The following is a 20,436-nucleotide window of genomic DNA, read 5'->3' as shown; positions in this document are numbered from 1 at the left end:
AGTAAAAACCCTCTTGTCTATCACTTACAACATTATTTTCTATCACATACTCCTGTATAAAGTCCCTTACAAGTCCCTAGAACATTTTTCCCACAATGGATGTTAAGCTTTCACGTCTATAATTATCCAGGTAAGATAGCAAGCCCTTTTTGAAAATGGGCACCACATTAGCGTAGTGCCAGTCACTTGGCACAGTACCAGTCACTAAAGAGTCTTTAAAATTATGTACAGGGGCACAGCAATAACTGAGCTTCTTAACCCTTGCTGCAAATCTGGGCCCAGGACCTTGTTCACATTGATTATTTGGTTTTGTGTGGATCACCTCTACACTTAGCCAACTGATTATATTAGATGCCATATTAATAGCTCTTCAATCGGTACATCTGTCACTCTCACTTGTTTGACATATATATATATATATATATATATATATATATATATATATATATATATATATACACACACACACACACACACTGTATATACACATTATATATATATATATATATATATATATATATACACACACACACACACAATATATATATATATATATATATAGATAGATAGATAGATAGATAGATAGAGAGAGAGAGAGCTGCAGAAGCCATTTAGTATTTCTACCTTCCTTTTGATCCTCAGTGACAACAGCACGTTAAAAAAAACCAAAAACCTATACATGTGTCAAGGCTATATCCGGTTTGACAGACAGTCGTTCTGGATCTAGCTGTAGAAGGTGACTGCGCTTGGCTTTGCAGACACCTTCTTGATCCTTTCATCTCTGTAGTGTAGTGGTATCCTTCTGTCGCTAGGACCCAGCAGTGATCTCCACCTTCTGCTGATAATTGACAAACCCTTGCTTGATATTTAAAAACCCTCAGTGTCTCCAGAGAGTCGTCGGTGATATAACTATTTTCCTCTGTTCAGGCCAGGAGTTCTAGCAGTCGGCGAGTTTCTTCTTGGAGTTCCTTGGTGGATATTTGTCATGATCTCTCTGATGTCTATTCAAAGCTAAGTGTATCCCCTTGCTTGTCTTTAGTTTCAGTGGGGCTGACGAGTGCTCACCCCTTCCCCTCCCTACCTAGGGTCTAGCTCTAGGGTTAGTCAGGGATTAGGTATTCTGATTGGCGATAGGTGCGGAACCTATATAGGGATGATAGGGGAGTCAGGGTGTGGGAAGATATGCCTAGGGGGTCTCCACTCTCCCTAGTTGTTGGGTTTCCCCCCTTTTCCCATCATCGTACACTTGGTCCTTCCCTTACCTAGCATGACATTATCACCAGCCGTTTAAAAAAGAAAAAAAAACTGAAATTTTTTTTTGTGTGTTTTTTTTTTTTTTTTTTAATTTACCCCGGGTTCATGGATCCCGTTTCGGTGCTGGCAGAGCAGCTTTGGAGGTTGTCATTGGAGGTGACTGACCGTCGATCTGAGGTTCAGCAGCAGCAGCTTCAGACTCCTAATGTTGGGGACTCGGCGTGTAGGCTGGTCCAGCTTGAACCCAAGGTTGCCCTCCCGGACAGGTTTTCAGGAGATAGAGACAAGTTTTTTTGTATTTAAAGAAGCTTGTAAGTTGTATTTTAAACTTCGACCTTACTCCTCTTTGAGATGAGGAGCAGCGAGTGGGGATTGTGATTTCACTGTTGCAAGGAGATTCTCAATCCTGGGCTTTCTCTTTGTCACAGAGTTCTGTTTGACTCCAATCAGTAGAAGGGTTTTTCGGGGCTCTAGCCCTCATCTATGATGATCCTGACCGAATCTCCTTGGTTGAATCCAGGCTGTGTCGCCTTAAGTAGGGGAATCGGACAGTGGAAACTTATAGTTCTGTAGATGGGCAACTGATACCAAATGGAATGACCCGGCTCTAGAAGCCAATTTTGTCAGGGCCTTACAGAAAGGCTGAAGGATGCTTTGGCAGTTTACGAAACTCGGGGGTCCTTGGAGGATGCCATGTCATTGGCGATACACGTGGATAGACGCCTTTGGGATAGGTGGGTGGAGTTGGAGGAACCCATTCAGTTACGGGATGCTTCTGCGTCATATGTTTCCCCTGAGATCAACAAGAAAAAGGGAGTGTGTTTTTTTGTGGTAAAAAGGGACATTTTATTGGGGCCTGTCCCTTGATTCCTAAGCAAAAGGAAACTCGATTAACCCTTGGTAGTGTGGAGTTGGATAATCAGGGGGTGTGTATCTTCAACATGCAGTTCTCGGTTTGTCCTGACAGCAGAGGTGGTGCTAGAGAGCAGGACGGAGATAATTTCTGTGTTTGTGGACAGTGGAGCTGGAGTCAGCATGGTTGATGCTGGGTTTTCCGCTATGTAACGAGACTGAACAAGGTAAATATGTTTTTTTTTTTACCATTTAAAGGTTATCACTCACCAGTCCTGATATCTGTCGGACCGTCCTCCACCTTACACAGCTGGGTTACACCCACACACAGCTCTGTTTCTGTCAAGTCTTCAACTTTTAGGGCTCTCAGATTTATTACCTAATTCGCCACATGGAACAAGGAACAAATGATGCACAGTTAAGAAAATACTGGGAGAAGTTTTTGTTTTTCTTGTTACTACATAGCAAAGCTCCCTTAACATTAATGTCCACTATAACACCTAAGGAAAGCCAACCAGACCCAATATAGAAAAAAGGTGTAAGACCACTATAGCAATGGTACTACTCCGGACAAAAGTGAAAAAATAAGAAATATTACCAAGAGAAGCTAAAGAAGAGCAAACAGCAATCCACAGCCTGACGCACGTTTCGCCTATTGCTTTGTCCGGGGGTGAAGCAATATGCGAAACACGCTGTGGTGGCTGTCTTTTGGTAATGTATATTATTTTGTATTTTGTCCAGAGTAGGCATACATTATTTAATCAATTTCAATACCACTTTAGTCCATATAGTTTTGCCTATAATGCAGAGATGTCAAACTTAAATACACAGAAAGCGGAAATTAAATACTTGGACAAAGCCATGGGCCAACCTTGATATTTATTTAAAAATGTCTACAATTAAGGAAGTTTTTCTTATCATCAAATAGAACAATGAACGTTTTTATATGGAAACAAACTTAAAGGGGTTGTCCCACTAACAAAGTACATTTTAATTAATAGACTTTAGAATAAAACATTTGAAAAATATAATATGCATGTAAGAGAAGTAAAAAGCATATAACTCAATGGCCTAATTTAAATATGTAATAACAGAGGATAAAAAACCTTGAATTAATAAATAATACACATAATAAAGTATAAAGCCAACAAAAGTGCCCTCCAAACACAGTATGATACCCTCACAGTGAATTTTTCCACAGTACCCTCCACAAACACGGTATGATGACCCTGCTGTATCCCCCTAGTAAGACATGGTGTCCCAAATGTGATCCCCACATAGTCCTCCATACAGTATAATGGCCCCACACAGTCCTCCATACAGTTTAATGGGCCCCACATAGTCCTCCATAAAGAATAATGTACCCCATATAGTCCTTGTTGGAACCCAACATGGACAATATCTATAATATCTGTGATATGAATGACTGAACTCACAATTTGATCCACAAACTCTGTATGGCACTACAGGTCATCAAAGAACTACATCAAATAGATCGACCATGTGCTGTGGGGGGTCATAAAAGCTATGAGGTATGAAGGCAATTGTGTGTCCTGTGGTGTGGTGCCTTTTGTTTTAGTGATAAAGTAAAGGTTGCATCTACATACGAATTGAGTATTGGCCCTCCAGCCTCTTGGATGATACAGGTACACACATTTCCTGTGGTGATCTTGAATGCAGATCCTGTTGGTCACCCATTGTAATCTACATACAGTACAGACCAAAAGTTTGGACACACCTTCTCATTTAAAGATTTTTCTGTATTTTCATCACTTGAAAATTGTACATTCACACTGAAGGCATCAAAACTATGAATTAACACATGTGGAATTATATACTTAACAAAAAAGTGTGAAACAACTGAAAATATGTCTTATATTCTAGGTTCTTCAAAGTAGCCACCTTTTGCTTTGATGACTGCTGTGCACACTCTTGGCATTCTCTTGATGAGCTTCAAGAGGTAGTCACCGGAAATGGTCTTCCAACAATCTTGAAGGAGTTCCCAGAGATGCTTAGCACTTGTTGGCCCTTTTGCCTTCACTCTGCGGTCCAGCTCACCCCAAACCATCTCGATTGGGTTCAGGTCTGGTGACTGTGGAGGCCAGGTCATCTGGCGTAGCACCCCATCACTCTCCTTGGTCAAATAGCCCTTACGCAGCCTGGAGGTGTGTTTGGGGTCATTGTCCTGTTGAAAAATAAATGATGGTCCAACTAAATGCAAACCGGATGGAATAGCATGCCGCTGCAAGATGCTGTGGTAGCCATGCTGGTTCAGTATGCCTTCAATTTTGAATAAATCCCCAACAGTGTCACCAGCAAAGCACCCCCACACCATCACACCACCTCCATGCTTCACGGTGGGAACCAGGCAGGTAGAGTCCAACCGTTCACCTTTTCTGCGTCGCACAAAGACACGGTGGTTGGAACCAAAGATCTCAAATTTGGACTCATCAGACCAAAGCACAGATTTCCACTGGTCTAATGTCCATTCCTTGTGTTCTTTAGCCCAAACAAGTCTCTTCTGCTTGTTGCCTGTCCTTAGCAGTGGTTTCCTAGCAGCTATTTTACCATGAAGCCCTGCTGCACAAAGTCTCCTCTTAACAGTTGTTGTAGAGATGTGTCTGCTGCTAGAACTCTGTGTGGCATTGACCTGGTCTCTAATCTGAGCTGTTGTTAACCTGCAATTTCTGAGGCTGGTGACTCTGGTAAACTTATCCTCAGAAGCAGAGGTGACTCTTGGTCTTCCTTTCCTGGGGCGGTCCTCATGTGAGCCAGTTTCTTTGTAGCGCTTGATGATTTTTGCAACTGCACTTGGGGACACATTCAAATTTTGCCCAATTTTTCGGACTGACTGACCTTCATGTCTTAAAGTAATGATGGCCACTCGGTTTTCTTTACTTAGAATTTGTATTATGGCAAGAAAAAAGCTGCTAACAGTCTATTCAGTAGGACTATCAGCTGTGTATCCACCTGACTTCTGCACAACACAACTGATGGTCCCAACCCCATTTATAAGGCAAGAAACCCCACTTATTAAACCTGACAGGGCCCACCTGTGAAGTGAAAACAATTTCCGGTGACTACCTCTTGAAGATCATCAAGAGAATGCCAAGAGTGTGCAAAGCAGTCATCAAAGCAAAAGGTGGCTACTTTGAAGAACCTAGAATATAAGACATATTTTGAGTTGTTTCACACTTTTTTGTTAAGTATATAATTCCACATGTGTTAATTCATAGTTTTGATGCCTTCAGTGTGAATGTACAATTTTCATAGTCATGAAAATACAGAAAAATCTTTAAATGAGAAGGTGTGTCCAAACTTTTGGTCTGTACTGTATGTACCCTGCCCCTGTGGGTTTGGATTAGATACCATTTGCCCCTGAGGTAGACATCTTGTCTCTGGCCTATGAATATGTATATTGGTACACAATGCTTATGGTGTTTGTTCTTTTGATGGACATCTTGAAGCCAACCGAAATGGAGTTGCACCTGTCTTCAGGCCACTAGATACAAAGACCTTTTGGCTGTATGCCAGACCCCATCTGCAGGAAGATGAAGACCACTGTAATTACGTATGGCCCCTGACCCTCCTATCCATTCTGGACCTTAGAGAACCACCTTCAGGAGAGTGTCTGCATCAGCAGCCATGTGCATGTTTCTGGAGAACTCCAAAGACTGTGACCTGATTGGATGGTACCATTATGTGGAGGTGTTACAGGGATGCGCAATGTATGGGCCATGTCTGACTGTGTAACTGAAATAAAGGTAGCACATCAAACTAGTTAGGTATTCTTTTTCCCACTTCCCATCTTCTACCACTCTCCCCTTTTACCTTTCCCTTACATTGTTCCCTTGTCCCTTAGTTAGGTTTCCCTTATGTATGTTATTGTAAATATCCTATTTGTAATAAATCCCATTTTAAAGATCCAGTAACTCTTGTTAATTAATATTAACTAGCACCCCAAAACTCAGAAGATTCTACAGTCCTCAATACAGTATAATAGGCCCCACATAGTATAGCATAATGGGTCCCTCCATACAGTATAAGCCCCACATAGTTCTCCGTACAGTATAATTGGCCCCACATAATCCTCTACACAGTATAATTGGCCCCACATAGTCCTCCATACAGTATAATGGCCCCAAATAATCCTCTACACAGTATAATTGGCCCCACATAGTCCTCCATACAGTATAATGACCCCACATAATCCTCTACACAGTATAATTGGCCTCACAAAGTCCTCCATACAGTATAATGACCCCACATAATCCTCTACACAGTATAATTGGCCCCACATAGTCCTCCATACAGTATAATGGCCCCACATAATCCTCTACACAGTATAATTGGCCCCACATAGTCCTCCATACAGTATAATGGCCCCACATAATCCTCTACACAGTATAATTGGCCCCACATAGTCCTCCATACAGTATAATGGCCCCACATAGTGCTCCATACAGTATAATGGCCCCACAAAGTGCTCCATGCAGTATAATGGCCCCACATACTGCTCCATACAGTATAATGGCCCCACATAGTGCTCCATACAGTATAATGGCCCCATATAGTCCTCCATACAGTATAATGGGCCCCACATAGTCCTCCATACAGTATAATGGCCCCACACAGTCCTCCATACAGTATAATGGCCCCACATAGTCCTCCTTACAGTATAATGGCCCCACATAGTCCTTCATACAGTATAATGGCCCCACATAGTCCTCCATACAGTATAATGGCCCCACATAGTCCTTCATACAGTATAATGGCCCCACATAGTCCTCCATACAGTATAATGGCCCCACATAGTGCTCCATACAGTGTAATGGCCCCACATAGTCCGCCATACAGTATAATGGCCCCACATAGTCCTTCATACAGTATAATGGCCTCACATAGTCCTCCATACAGTATAATGGACCCACATAGTCCTCCATACAGTATAATGGCCCCACATAGTCCTTCATACAGTATAATGGCCCCACATAGTCCTCCATACAGTATAATGGCCCCACATAGTCCTCCATACAGTATAATGGCCTCACATAGTCCGCCATACAGTATAATGGCCCCACATAGTCCTTCATACAGTATAATGGCCCCACATAGTCCTCCATACAGTATAATGGCCCCACATAGTCCTTCATACAGTATAATGGCCCCACATAGTCCTCCATACAGTATAATGGCCCCACATAGTCCTCCATACAGTATAATGGCCCCACATAATCCTCTACACAGTATAATTGGCCCCACATAGTCCTCCATACAGTATAATGGCCCCACATAATCCTCTACACAGTATAATTGGCCCCACATAGTCCTCCATACAGTATAATGGCCCCACATAGTGCTGCATACAGTATAATGGCCCCACAAAGTGCTCCATGCAGTATAATGGCCCCACATAGTGCTCCATACAGTATATTGGCCCCACATAGTGCTCCATACAGTATAATGGCCTCACATAGTCCTTCATACAGTATAATGGCCCCACATAGTACTCCATACAGTATAATGGCCCCACATAGTCCTTCATACAGTATAATGGCCCCACATAGTCCTCCATACAGTATAATGGCCCCACATAGTCCTCCATACAGTATAATGGCCCCACATAATCCTCTACACAGTATAATTGGCCCCACATAGTCCTCCATACAGTATAATGGCCCCACATAATCCTCTACACAGTATAATTGGCCCCACATAGTCCTCCATACAGTATAATGGCCCCACATAGTGCTCCATACAGTATAATGGCCCCACAAAGTGCTCCATGCAGTATAATGGCCCCACATAGTGCTCCATACAGTATAATGGCCCCACATAGTGCTCCATACAGTATAATGGCCCCACATAGTGCTCCATACAGTATAATGGGCCCCACATAGTCCTCCATACAGTATAATGGCCCCACACAGTCCTCCATACAGTATAATGGCCCCACATAGTCCTCCATACAGTATAATGGCCCCACATAGCCCTTCATACAGTATAATGGCCCCACATAGTCCTCCATACAGTATAATGGCCCCACATAGTCCTCCATACAGTATAATGGCCCCACATAGTCGTTCATACAGTATAATGGCCCCACATAGTCCTCCATACAGTATAATGGTCCCACATAGTGCTCCATACAGTATAATGCTCCATACAGTGTAATGGCCCCACATAGTCCGCCATACAGTATAATGGCCCCACATAGTCCTTCATACAGTATAATGGCATCACATAGTCCTCCATACAGTATAATGGCCCCACATAGTCCTCCATACAGTATAATGGCCCCACATAGTCCTCCATACAGTATAATGGCCCCACATAGTCCTCCATACAGTATAATGGCCCCACATAGTCCTCCATACAGTATAATGGCCCCACATAGTCTTCCATACAGTATAATGGCCCCACATAGTCTTCCATACAGTATAATGGCCCCACATAGTCCTCCATACAGTATAATGGCCCCACATAGTCCTTCATACAGTATAATGGCCCCACATAGTCCTCCATACAGTATAATGGCCCCACATAGTCCTTCATACAGTATAATGGCCCCACATAGTCCTCCATACAGTATAATGGCCCCACATAGTGCTCCATACAGTATAATGCTCCATACAGTATAATGCTCCATACAGTGTAATGGCCCCACATAGTCCACCATACAGTATAATGGCCCCACATAGTCCTTCATACAGTATAATGGCCTCACATAGTCCTCCCTACAGTATAATGGACCCACATAGTCCTCCATACAGTATAATGGCCCCACATAGTCCTCCATACAGTATAATGGCCCCACATAGTCCTCCATACAGTATAATGGCCCCACATAGTCCTCCATACACTATAATGGCCTCACATAGTCTTCCATACAGTATAATGGCCTCACATAGTCCGCCATACAGTATAATGGCCCCACATAGTCCTTCATACAGTATAATGGCCCCACATAGTCCTTCATACAGTATAATGGCCCCACATAGTCCTCCACACAGTATAATGCTCCATACAGTGTAATGGCCCCACATAGTCCACCATACAGTATAATGGCCCCACATAGTCCTTCATACAGTATAATGGCCCCACATAGTCCTCCATACAGTATAATGGACCCACATAGTCCTCCATACAGTATAATGGCCCCACATAGTCCTCCATACAGTATAATGGCCCCACATAGTCCTCCATACAGTATAATGGCCCCACATAGTCCTCCAAACAGTATAATGGCCCCACATAGTCCTCCATACAGTATAATGGCCCCACATAGTCCTTCATACAGTATAATGGCCCCACATAGTCCTCCATACAATATAATGGCCCCACATAGTCCTTCATACAGTATAATGGCCCCACATAGTCCTCCATACAGTATAATGGCCCCACATAGTGCTCCATACAGTATAATGCTCCATACAGTGTAATGGCCCCACATAGTCCACCATACAGTATAATGGCCCCACATAGTCCTTCATACAGTATAATGGCCTCACATAGTCCTCCATACAGTATAATGGCCCCACATAGTCCTCCATACAGTATAATGGCCCCACATAGTCCTCCATACACTATAATGGCCTCACATAGTCTTCCATACAGTATAATGGCTCCACATAGTCCGCCATACAGTATAATGGCCCCACATAGTCCTTCATACAGTATAATGGCCCCACATAGTCCTTCATACAGTATAATGGCCCCACATAGTCCTCCATACAGTATAATGCTCCATACAGTGTAATGGCCACACATAGTCCGCCATACAGTATAATGGCCCCACATAGTCCTTCATACAGTATAATGGCCCCACATAGTCCTCCATACAGTATAATGGACCCACATAGTCCTCCATACAGTATAATGGCCCCACATAGTCCTCCATACAGTATAATGGCCCCACATAGTCCTCCATACAGTATAATGGCCCCACATAGTCCTCCATACAGTATAATGGCCCCACATAGTCCTTCATACAGTATAATGGCCCCACATAGTACTCCATACAGTATAATGGCCCCACATAGTGCTCCATACAGTATAATGCTCCATACAGTGTAATGGCCCCACATAGTCCACCATACAGTATAATGGCCCCACATAGTCCTTCATACAGTATAATGGCCTCACATAGTCCTCCATACAGTATAATGGACCCACATAGTCTTCCATACAGTATAATGGCCCCACATAGTCCGCCATACAGTATAATGGCCCCACATAGTCCTTCATACAGTATAATGGCCCCACATAGTCCTTCATACAGTATAATGGCCCCACATAGTCCTCCATACAGTATAATGATCCATACAGTATAATGGCCCCACATAGTCCTCCATACACTATAATGGCCTCACATAGTCTTCCATACAGTATAATGGCCCCACATAGTCCTCCATACAGTATAATGGCCCCACATAGTCCTCCATACAGTATAATGGCCCCACATAGTCCTTCATACAGTATAATGGCCACACATAGTACTCCATACAGTATAATGGCCCCACATAGTGCTCCATACAGTATAATGCTCCATACAGTGTAATGGCCCCACATAGTCCACCATACAGTATAATGGCCCCACATAGTCCTTCATACAGTATAATGGCCCCACATAGTCCTTCATACAGTATAATGGCCTCACATAGTCCTTCATACACTATAATGGCCCCACATAGTCCTTCATACAGTATAATGGCCCCACATAGTCCTTCATACAGTATAATGGCCCCACATAGTCCTCCATACAGTATAATGGCCCCACATAGTCCTCCATACAGTATAATGGCCCCACATAGTCTTCCATACAGTATAATGGCCCCACATAGTCCTCCATACAGTATAATGGCCCCACATAGTCCTTCATACAGTATAATGGCCCCACATAGTCCTCCATACAGTATAATGGCCCCACATAGTCCTTCATACAGTATAATGGCCCCACATAGTCCTCCATACAGTATAATGGCCCCACATAGTGCTCCATACAGTATAATGCTCCATACAGTGTAATGGCCCCACATGGTCCACCATACAGTATAATGGCCCCACATAGTCCTTCATACAGTATAATGGCCCCACATAGTCCTTCATACAGTATAATGGCCCCACATAGTCCTCCATACAGTATAATGCTCCATACAGTGTAATGGCCCCACATAGTCCGCCATACAGTATAATGGCCCCACATAGTCCTTCATACAGTATAATGGCCTCACATAGTCCTTCATACACTATAATGGCCCCACATAGTCCTTCATACAGTATAATGGCCCCACATAGTCCTTCATACAGTATAATGGCCCCACATAGTCTTTCATACAGTATAATGGCCCCACATAGTCCTCCATACAGTATAATGGCCCCACATAGTCCTCCATACAGTATAATGGCCCCACATAGTCTTCCATACAGTATAATGGCCCCACATAGTCCTCCATACAGTATAATGGCCCCACATAGTCCTTCATACAGTATAATGGCCCCACATAGTCCTCCATACAGTATAATGGCCCCACATAGTCCTTCATACAGTATAATGGCCCCACATAGTCCTCCATACAGTATAATGGCCCCACATAGTGCTCCATACAGTATAATGCTCCATACAGTGTAATGGCCCCACATAGTCCACCATACAGTATAATGGCCCCACATAGTCCTTCATACAGTATAATGGCCTCACATAGTCCTCCATACAGTATAATGGACCCACATAGTCCTCCATACAGTATAATGGCCCCACATAGTCCGCCATACAGTATAATGGCCCCACATAGTCCGCCATACAGTATAATGGCCCCACATAGTCCTTCATACAGTATAATGGCCCCACATAGTCCTCCATACAGTATAATGCTCCATACAGTGTAATGGCCCCACATAGTCCGCCATACAGTATAATGGCCCCACATAGTCCTTCATACAGTATAATGGCCTCACATAGTCCTTCATACACTATAATGGCCCCACATAGTCCTTCATACAGTATAATGGCCCCACATAGTCCTTCATACAGTATAATGGCCCCACATAGTCCTTCATACAGTATAATGGCCCCACATAGTCCTTCATACAGTATAATGGCCCCACATAGTCCTTCATACAGTATAATGGCCCCACATAGTCCTCCATACAGTATAATGGCCCCACATAGTCCTTCATACAGTATAATGGCCCCACATAGTGCTCCATACAGTATAATGCTCCATACAGTGTAATGGCCCCACATAGTCCACCATACAGTATAATGGCCCCACATAGTCCTTCATACAGTATAATGGCCTCACATAGTCCTCCATACAGTATAATGGACCCACATAGTCCTCCATACAGTATAATGGACCCACATAGTCTTCCATACAGTATAATGGCCCCACATAGTCCGCCATACAGTATAATGGCCCCACATAGTCCGCCATACAGTATAATGGCCCCACATAGTCCGCCATACAGTATAATGGCCCCACATAGTCCTTCATACAGTATAATGGCCCCACATAGTCCTCCATACAGTATAATGCTCCATACAGTGTAATGGCCCCACATAGTCCTTCATACAGTATAATGGCCTCACATAGTCCTCCATACAGTATAATGGACCCACATAGTCCTCCATACAGTATAATGGACCCACATAGTCTTCCATACAGTATAATGGCCCCACATAGTCCGCCATACAGTATAATGGCCCCACATAGTCTGCCATACAGTATAATGGCCCCACATAGTCCGCCATACAGTATAATGGCCCCACATAGTCCTTCATACAGTATAATGGCCCCACATAGTCCTCCATACAGTATAATGCTCCATACAGTGTAATGGCCCCACATAGTCCGCCATACAGTATAATGGCCCCACATAGTCCTTCATACAGTATAATGGCCCCACATAGTCCTTCATACAGTATAATGGCCCCACATAGTCCTTCATACAGTATAATGGCCCCACATAGTCCTGCATACAGTGTAATGGCCCCACATAGTCCTTCATACAGTATAATGGCCCCACATAGTCCTACATACAGTGTAATGGCCCCACATAGTCCTTCATACAGTATAATGGCCCCACATAGTCCTCCATACAGTATAATGGCCCCACATAGTCCTCCATACAGTATAATGGCCCACATAGTCCTCCATACAGTATAATGGCCCCACATAGTCCTCCATACAGTGTAATGGCCCACATAGTCCTCCATACAGTGTAATGGCCCACATAGTCCGCTATACAGTATAATGGCCCCACATAGTCCTCCATACAGTATAATGGCCCCACATAGTCCTCCATACAGTATAATGGCCCCACATAGTCCTCCATACAGTATAATCGCCCTACATAGTCCTCCATGCAGTATAATGGCCCCACATAGTCCTCCATACAGTATAATGGCCCCACATAGTCCTCCATACAGTATAATGGCCCCACATAGTCCGCCATACAGTATAATGGCCCCACATAGTCCTTCATACAGTATAATGGCCCCACATAGTCCTTCATACAGTATAATGGCCCCACATAGTCCTTCATACAGTATAATGGCCCCACATAGTCCTGCATACAGTGTAATGGCCCCACATAGTCCTTCATACAGTATAATGGCCCCACATAGTCCTGCATACAGTGTAATGGCCCCACATAGTCCTTCATACAGTATAATGGCCCCACATAGTCCTCCATACAGTATAATGGCCCCACATAGTCCTCCATACAGTGTAATGGCCCCACATAGTCCTTCATACAGTATAATGGCCTCACATAGTCCTCCATACAGTATAATGGACCCACATAGTCCTCCATACAGTATAATGGACCCACATAGTCTTCCATACAGTATAATGGCCCCACATAGTCCGCCATACAGTATAATGGCCCCACATAGTCTGCCATACAGTATAATGGCCCCACATAGTCCGCCATACAGTATAATGGCCCCACATAGTCCTTCATACAGTATAATGGCCCCACATAGTCCTCCATACAGTATAATGCTCCATACAGTGTAATGGCCCCACATAGTCCGCCATACAGTATAATGGCCCCACATAGTCCTTCATACAGTATAATGGCCCCACATAGTCCTTCATACAGTATAATGGCCCCACATAGTCCTTCATACAGTATAATGGCCCCACATAGTCCTGCATACAGTGTAATGGCCCCACATAGTCCTTCATACAGTATAATGGCCCCACATAGTCCTGCATACAGTGTAATGGCCCCACATAGTCCTTCATACAGTATAATGGCCCCACATAGTCCTCCATACAGTATAATGGCCCCACATAGTCCTCCATACAGTATAATGGCCCACATAGTCCTCCATACAGTATAATGGCCCCACATAGTCCTCCATACAGTGTAATGGCCCACATAGTCCTCCATACAGTGTAATGGCCCACATAGTCCGCTATACAGTATAATGGCCCCACATAGTCCTCCATACAGTATAATGGCCCCACATAGTCCTCCATACAGTATAATGGCCCCACATAGTCCTCCATACAGTATAATCGCCCTACATAGTCCTCCATGCAGTATAATGGCCCCACATAGTCCTCCATACAGTATAATGGCCCCACATAGTCCTCCATACAGTATAATGGCCCCACATAGTCCTCCATACAGTATAATGGCCCCACATATTCCAGGATGCTGAAACACTTGAAAGTGTGATGTCGAGGGGGGTGAATCTGGTGTTGTGAGCCAAATATAATCACCCTGCGGCCCAGATTGACATGTGTGCTATAATGGATAAAATGTATATTTATATTATATATGATATGTGTTGATCAGGCTGCTTCCTATCTGCCTACATGTGCAGTTTTTATTGTAATTATCAACATTATGTTATAATGAGAGAATTTCTTATTCATTTGTGTCTTACACCTTTTTGTATGCTGGGTCTGGCTTTCTGTCACTATAGTTATATGAGGGCTTGATCTTTTTCAATGGCTAAACTTTGGGGCACGTTCCTTACTTATTAAACGGTCACTGTCATTTTGACAAAATCTATATACCAATAGAACATGCAAAGGAATTCTCCTTGCCACTGCCTTCTGAACTCATCAGTCACTATGCAAACTGCAAAAATCTATCTTGCTGCTGGTGCTTCTGAGCATGTGCTAGGTGACAGGAGAGCAGGAAACCCTCACGTCTCAGTGTACTGAGTATGGGAGACATCATAGCAGCCAGTCTCCTAACATGTATATATGCGCTTTTTGTGTTGTACATTTTAGTACTCTTGAAAAATAAAAACATGTTTGATGGTATAATTAATTAGCTTTTATTACCTTTTTTATTGGGGGGGGTGTGAAGTGCTTTAAAAACAGCAATTTTGTTATTGATGTTTGCTTTTTTTTTGTTACGTCATAGCTTCTGAATGCAGTGTGACTTAGGTTTGGTCCATACTGCGTCTGTGCCCACTGTCAGGAACATCCGCTCAGGAAATAAGCACAAATTACAGCACTGATTTGTAACTAGTATTATCTATTTACATCAGATAATTCAATAATTTACTCTAAGGCTATGTGCCCACGATGCAGAAATGCTCTGGATTTTTCCTGAGCGCTTCTGCATCTCCCTGGCAGAAAAAACCCATGCGGATTGTACATGCGGATTGTACATGCGGATTGTACATGCAGATTGTACGTGCGGATTGTACATGCGGATTGTACATGCAGATTGTACGTGCGGATTGTACGTGCGGATTGTACGTGCAGATTGTACATGTGGATTGTACATGTGGATTGTACATGCGTTTTCCTGCCAGGGAGATGCGGAAATGGAGTGTTATTCACGGACATTTCCGCATGCGGGTTGACAAGCGCTTTCCAAGCGATTAGCATCACTTGGAAAGTGCTTGTGACAACTAGGTCACCCTATCCATGTAAACAGCATGGATTTATATAGTGTGACCCGAGAGAGTGGTAAAAATAAAAAAATAAATGTATACTTACCCTCCGATGGCCCCCGGTGTCTTGTTTTGCTTGGTCCCGGCTGCCGTGAATTGAAAGACCTGCTGACGTCAGCGTCGCGTGACCCGTCACATGACTCTGACGTCAGCGCAGGTCCTTCAATCCACTGCAAAGTGCCGGGAAGCAAGCAGGAGCGCTGCGCGGCCGCCGGAAGGCAAGTATACATTTATTTTTTATTTTATTCTTTTTTTACAGATTTTTTAATGGTACCTGGGTGTGGATGAGACTCTCCTCTCCTCTACACCCGGGTACCATCTGCACATTAGAACGCTTGGATTACGCATCTACAGATGCAGGGATGCGGATTCCATGCGGTCTAATGCAAGTCAATGGCGGCGAAGACGCAGCACTTCCGCAAAATAATTGGTAGTGCTGCTTTTTTTTCCGCAATGATAATCCTCAGCGGAAATCTCCGCAGCATGTGCACAGCACATGTGGATTGTCATTGGGGAACATGGCAGACCTTCTACCATGCGTTTTTAATGTGCTTCCGCAGCTGCAAAAATGCTGCGGAAACGCATTAAAAACGCATCGTGGGCACACAGCCTAAGCCTACTACCTCCCTAAATATAAAATAAATCACAACAACACTATCACAATCTGGTAGTTCCATCTACCTCATGTTCCTTTGGAGCATTCTGATTTTTATCTGGAAAATCCTTGGCATGAAAAGGACTGGAACATTTCTCCATTTCTTCCTTACTGGATTTATCTGTAGAAGAAACATCCATTGTGACTACACAAACTGTCCAAGCCCAAATGTCTTATTTAATTATTATCTAATTTAGGTGAAAATTGTACAGGTTAAAAATATTACTTTGTAAAATTGTGCAAAATTAGGAACAGTGGAACTTAGACCTGGAGATTCCTCAAGCTGGTGTCCCCCAACTAGTCTGAAAGTGCTGCCCTACCTCCTACATTGCGCCTATCACATCACCACCAGGCAGCAAAAGTTTTCATCCCACATAATGGATTTTCGAACTATGGGCCCCAATTCATCAAGACAAGCGTTGTTCATGTTATACAGAGCTCAGCATTCTGAGCTCTACTTGAAAACTGTGATTTTATCAAAACTGCTGTATATAGTAAACTAAGTGATACATCGCTAGAATCAGGGCCTCTGCCCCTACATCATTCTGCTCTCAGATGGGGTAGCAAAAATCTGGCGACAGATTCTCTTTTTCTTTAGTGGTCCTTTATGGCAAAAAGAAAATATATTTAAAAAAATTAAAAGATATACACTAATTTCCTTCTTTTTTCTTTACAATTTCCCCCAATATCAGCTAAGAAAAAAAAGAATGTAAAAATTACATAAAAATGAAGTAGATCACATCTGATTCTTTTTGTGAGGTAAAATATTTCGCTACCTGTTATTAAACAATGTTCTACATAAAAAAATAATCACTTGTTTTCCCCTGTTGTAATATCTGTAGACTCTTTTGCTTCCCCCCTGCCCAGGAGATGTGGTATAATCAGACCATGTTCCTGTACGGTCAGACACGGCCATTACACAGTACACAGCAGGGACACATTTATAGGATTATCTCAGCACAGAAACATTTTATTTAAACACATCCAATTGTGGAATTTATTATTATTCCAAGATCTATGGATTAAAATTTACTTTTGTTTGTGGGAAAACCCCTTAAACTCCTTTCTGAACTTAGACATATCCATACATGTGGGTCACCTGGTAGTTAATGACCTTGGACGTATGGATACGTCCAGGCGATTTTGTGCACACAGAGGATGTGCGGGCGCGATCGGGTCACCAGGCACTAGCAAGGTACTAGATCATGCGCAGTGCGTGATCTGACTAACTTGTGTTTGAAGGACTGACAGTTATAAAGCATAGCAGTGATCCTGCATTGCTATGTCTTCTAACAGCGATCAGACTCCAGAAAGTGAAAGTCCCATAGTGAGACAAAGTAAAAAAGTGAAAAAAATTAAACAAAAACTAAAAAATATATTGTACCCATAAATAAATATTATTATGAAGAAATAACAAACAAAACAATAAAAGTACACATATTTGGCATCACCGTGTCCAGAACGACCTGACCTATAAAACTGTCCCACTAGTTAACCCTTTTAGCGAACACGGTAAAAAAATAAATGAAAAACAAGACAAAAAACGATGCTTTATAGTCATACGACCGAACAAAAAGTGGGATAAAACGTAATCAAAAAGACAAATGTAAATACAAATGATATAGCTGAACTAGTTTTGCAAAAAAAAAGCATCTTTTAGTGTGTGACAGCTGTCAATCATAAAAACCCGCTACAAATCTGGTATCGCTGTAATCGCACCAACCCAAAGAATAAACTCAACTAATCCCTTATTCTGCACAAGGAACAGTGTAAAAAATAAATAAAACCAATTCTTCACCTGTTGCTGATTTGTTCATTCAGCCTCCCAAAAATTGCAGTAAGGCTCGGCACACATTTATCCTGCGCGCTATGCTGAGCGCTTACACCAGGGTTTCCGTGCAAATCTCTGAAATACCTGATTCAGATGGAACCCCGGTAGAAGATTAACTATAACGAGGCAGATGGAGGAACTGTGGACGCCGTCTGACCTGTGATCAGGCCGTGTCCATCTTTTTAATACGCGTGCATAAGTGCCGTCGGCCAAAGTTTAGTGCACTTCTGGAAAAAAAAGGACACCGCTGAACAGAGGCCAGACGGAGTCCAGAGTATCTCTGCTGCCTCATTATAGTGAATGGATCCCTCGAGAATTACGTCACTCTGAGATTTAAATGGAAACCCCCATATCAGTGCTCAGCATAGAGCACAGGATAAATGGGAACATTTTACATAACATTTTAGATCACAATAAAAGCTTCGACTCAATCCATAAAAAAATTAAGTCCCTACTCAGGTCTGTCATCTGTTAACGGAAATATAAGGTGCTTCCACGTTACTGGTAGAACAAAGGCTCTGGAAAAGCAAAATTGCCCTTGCCCCAATAGAAATTCAGCAAATTCTGTGCTCCCAAATCTAAATGCCCCCCCCCTTCTGAGCCCCACAGTGTGCCTAAACTGCAGTTAGCGTCCACATGTTAGGCATTTCTTTAGCGATGAGAACCCGCCTAATTTACGGGTGTATTTCTTTCTGCTTGTTTCTGGCAAACACCCATGTAGTTCAAATACTCACACCTGTAGATAAATTCTCAAAAGGGTATAATTTCGAAAATGGGGTCACTTGCGGGGGAGATTCTGCTCTTCTAGCACTTCAGGGCTCTATAAATGGAGTCTGTATACTATTCTAGGAAAATCTGCGCTCCAGGAGGCAAATAGTGCTCCGTTCCTCCCGAGTCTCGCCATGTGACTAAGCAGTATTTTACAGCCACATCTACATTCAGCAGAAATTGTGTGACAAATTTTGGTGCCATTTTTACCCATTTATCCATTGTAAAATCTGGGGCTAAAACAAAACTTTGGTTGGTAAAAATTTAATTATTCTTTCTTCACTGCCCAATGGTGTAAAATTCTGTGAGGCACATGTGGTGTCAACATGCTCACTGCACCCCTAGATGAATTCATTAAGAGGGTCTCTTATGGGGGGGTTCTGCTGTTCTGGCACCTTAAGGACTCTGCCAATGTGACATGGCACCGTCAAACCAACCCAGCAAAATATGAACTCCAATATGGCGCTTCTTCCCTTCTGAGCTTTTCACTGTGCCTCAAAAGTAGTTTTCGACCACATATGGGATATCAGCACACTCAGGAGAAATTACACAAGTCCATTTTCTTCTGCTATCCTTGTGAAAATTAAAAAATTGCAGGCGAAAACAACATTTTTGTGGGAAAAATATTTTTATTTTCACAGATGAACGTTGTAAACTTCTGTGAAGCACCTAAGGAGTCAGTTCCCTGAGGGGTCTAGTTTTCAAAATGGGGTCACTTGTGGAGGGGTCCCCCCTGTTTAGGCACGTCCGGCGCTCTCCAAATGCGACATGGCGTCCGCTAATTATTCTAGCAAATTTTGCATTCAAAAAGTCAAATGGCGCTCCTTCCATTCCGAACCCTGCCGTGCGCCCAAACTGTATTTTCCCCACATATTGGGTATCGGCGTGCTCAGGAGAAATTGCACAACAAATTTTGGGCTATATTTTTCCAGGTACCCTTGCAAAAAAAAAAAGCGGTCTAAAGTAAAGTTTTTGTGAAAAAAGTTTATTCCATTGGGCAGTGAAGACAAAATAATTACATTTTTACTGCAAAAGTTTTGTTTTAGCCTCAGATTTTACATTTTCACATGAGGATAGTGGATAAAAACGGCACCAAAATTTCTGCTGAACGTGGCAATACACCATCTGAGGCTGGAGAGTACTGCT

The 20,436-nt window shown here is 42.9% G+C and overlaps 1 protein-coding gene across 2 annotated transcripts in view; it reads right to left on the bottom strand.

Moving 5' to 3' along the window:
* The window catches only part of LOC141212708 (uncharacterized), a 136,780-nt gene that overhangs the window by 20,119 nt on the left and 96,225 nt on the right, over window positions 1-20,436 (bottom strand). For both annotated transcript variants that reach the window (XM_073664992.1, XM_073664993.1), the window contains exons 5-6: window positions 16,718-16,812; window positions 2,377-2,485 (exon numbers count right to left, since the gene is read on the bottom strand). In XM_073664992.1, coding sequence (XP_073521093.1) covers window positions 2,377-2,485; window positions 16,718-16,812 — 204 coding nt within the window. The remainder of the gene's footprint in view (window positions 1-2,376; window positions 2,486-16,717; window positions 16,813-20,436) is intronic.

Source organism: Phyllobates terribilis, unplaced genomic scaffold, assembly GCF_046119375.1.
Source record: "Phyllobates terribilis strain yellow unplaced genomic scaffold, ASM4611937v1 Scaffold_182__1_contigs__length_3807330, whole genome shotgun sequence".
Taxonomy (NCBI): Eukaryota; Metazoa; Chordata; class Amphibia; order Anura; family Dendrobatidae; genus Phyllobates; species Phyllobates terribilis.
Note: the sequence above shows the minus strand (reverse complement) of the source record. Positions and strands in the feature narration are given on the sequence as shown.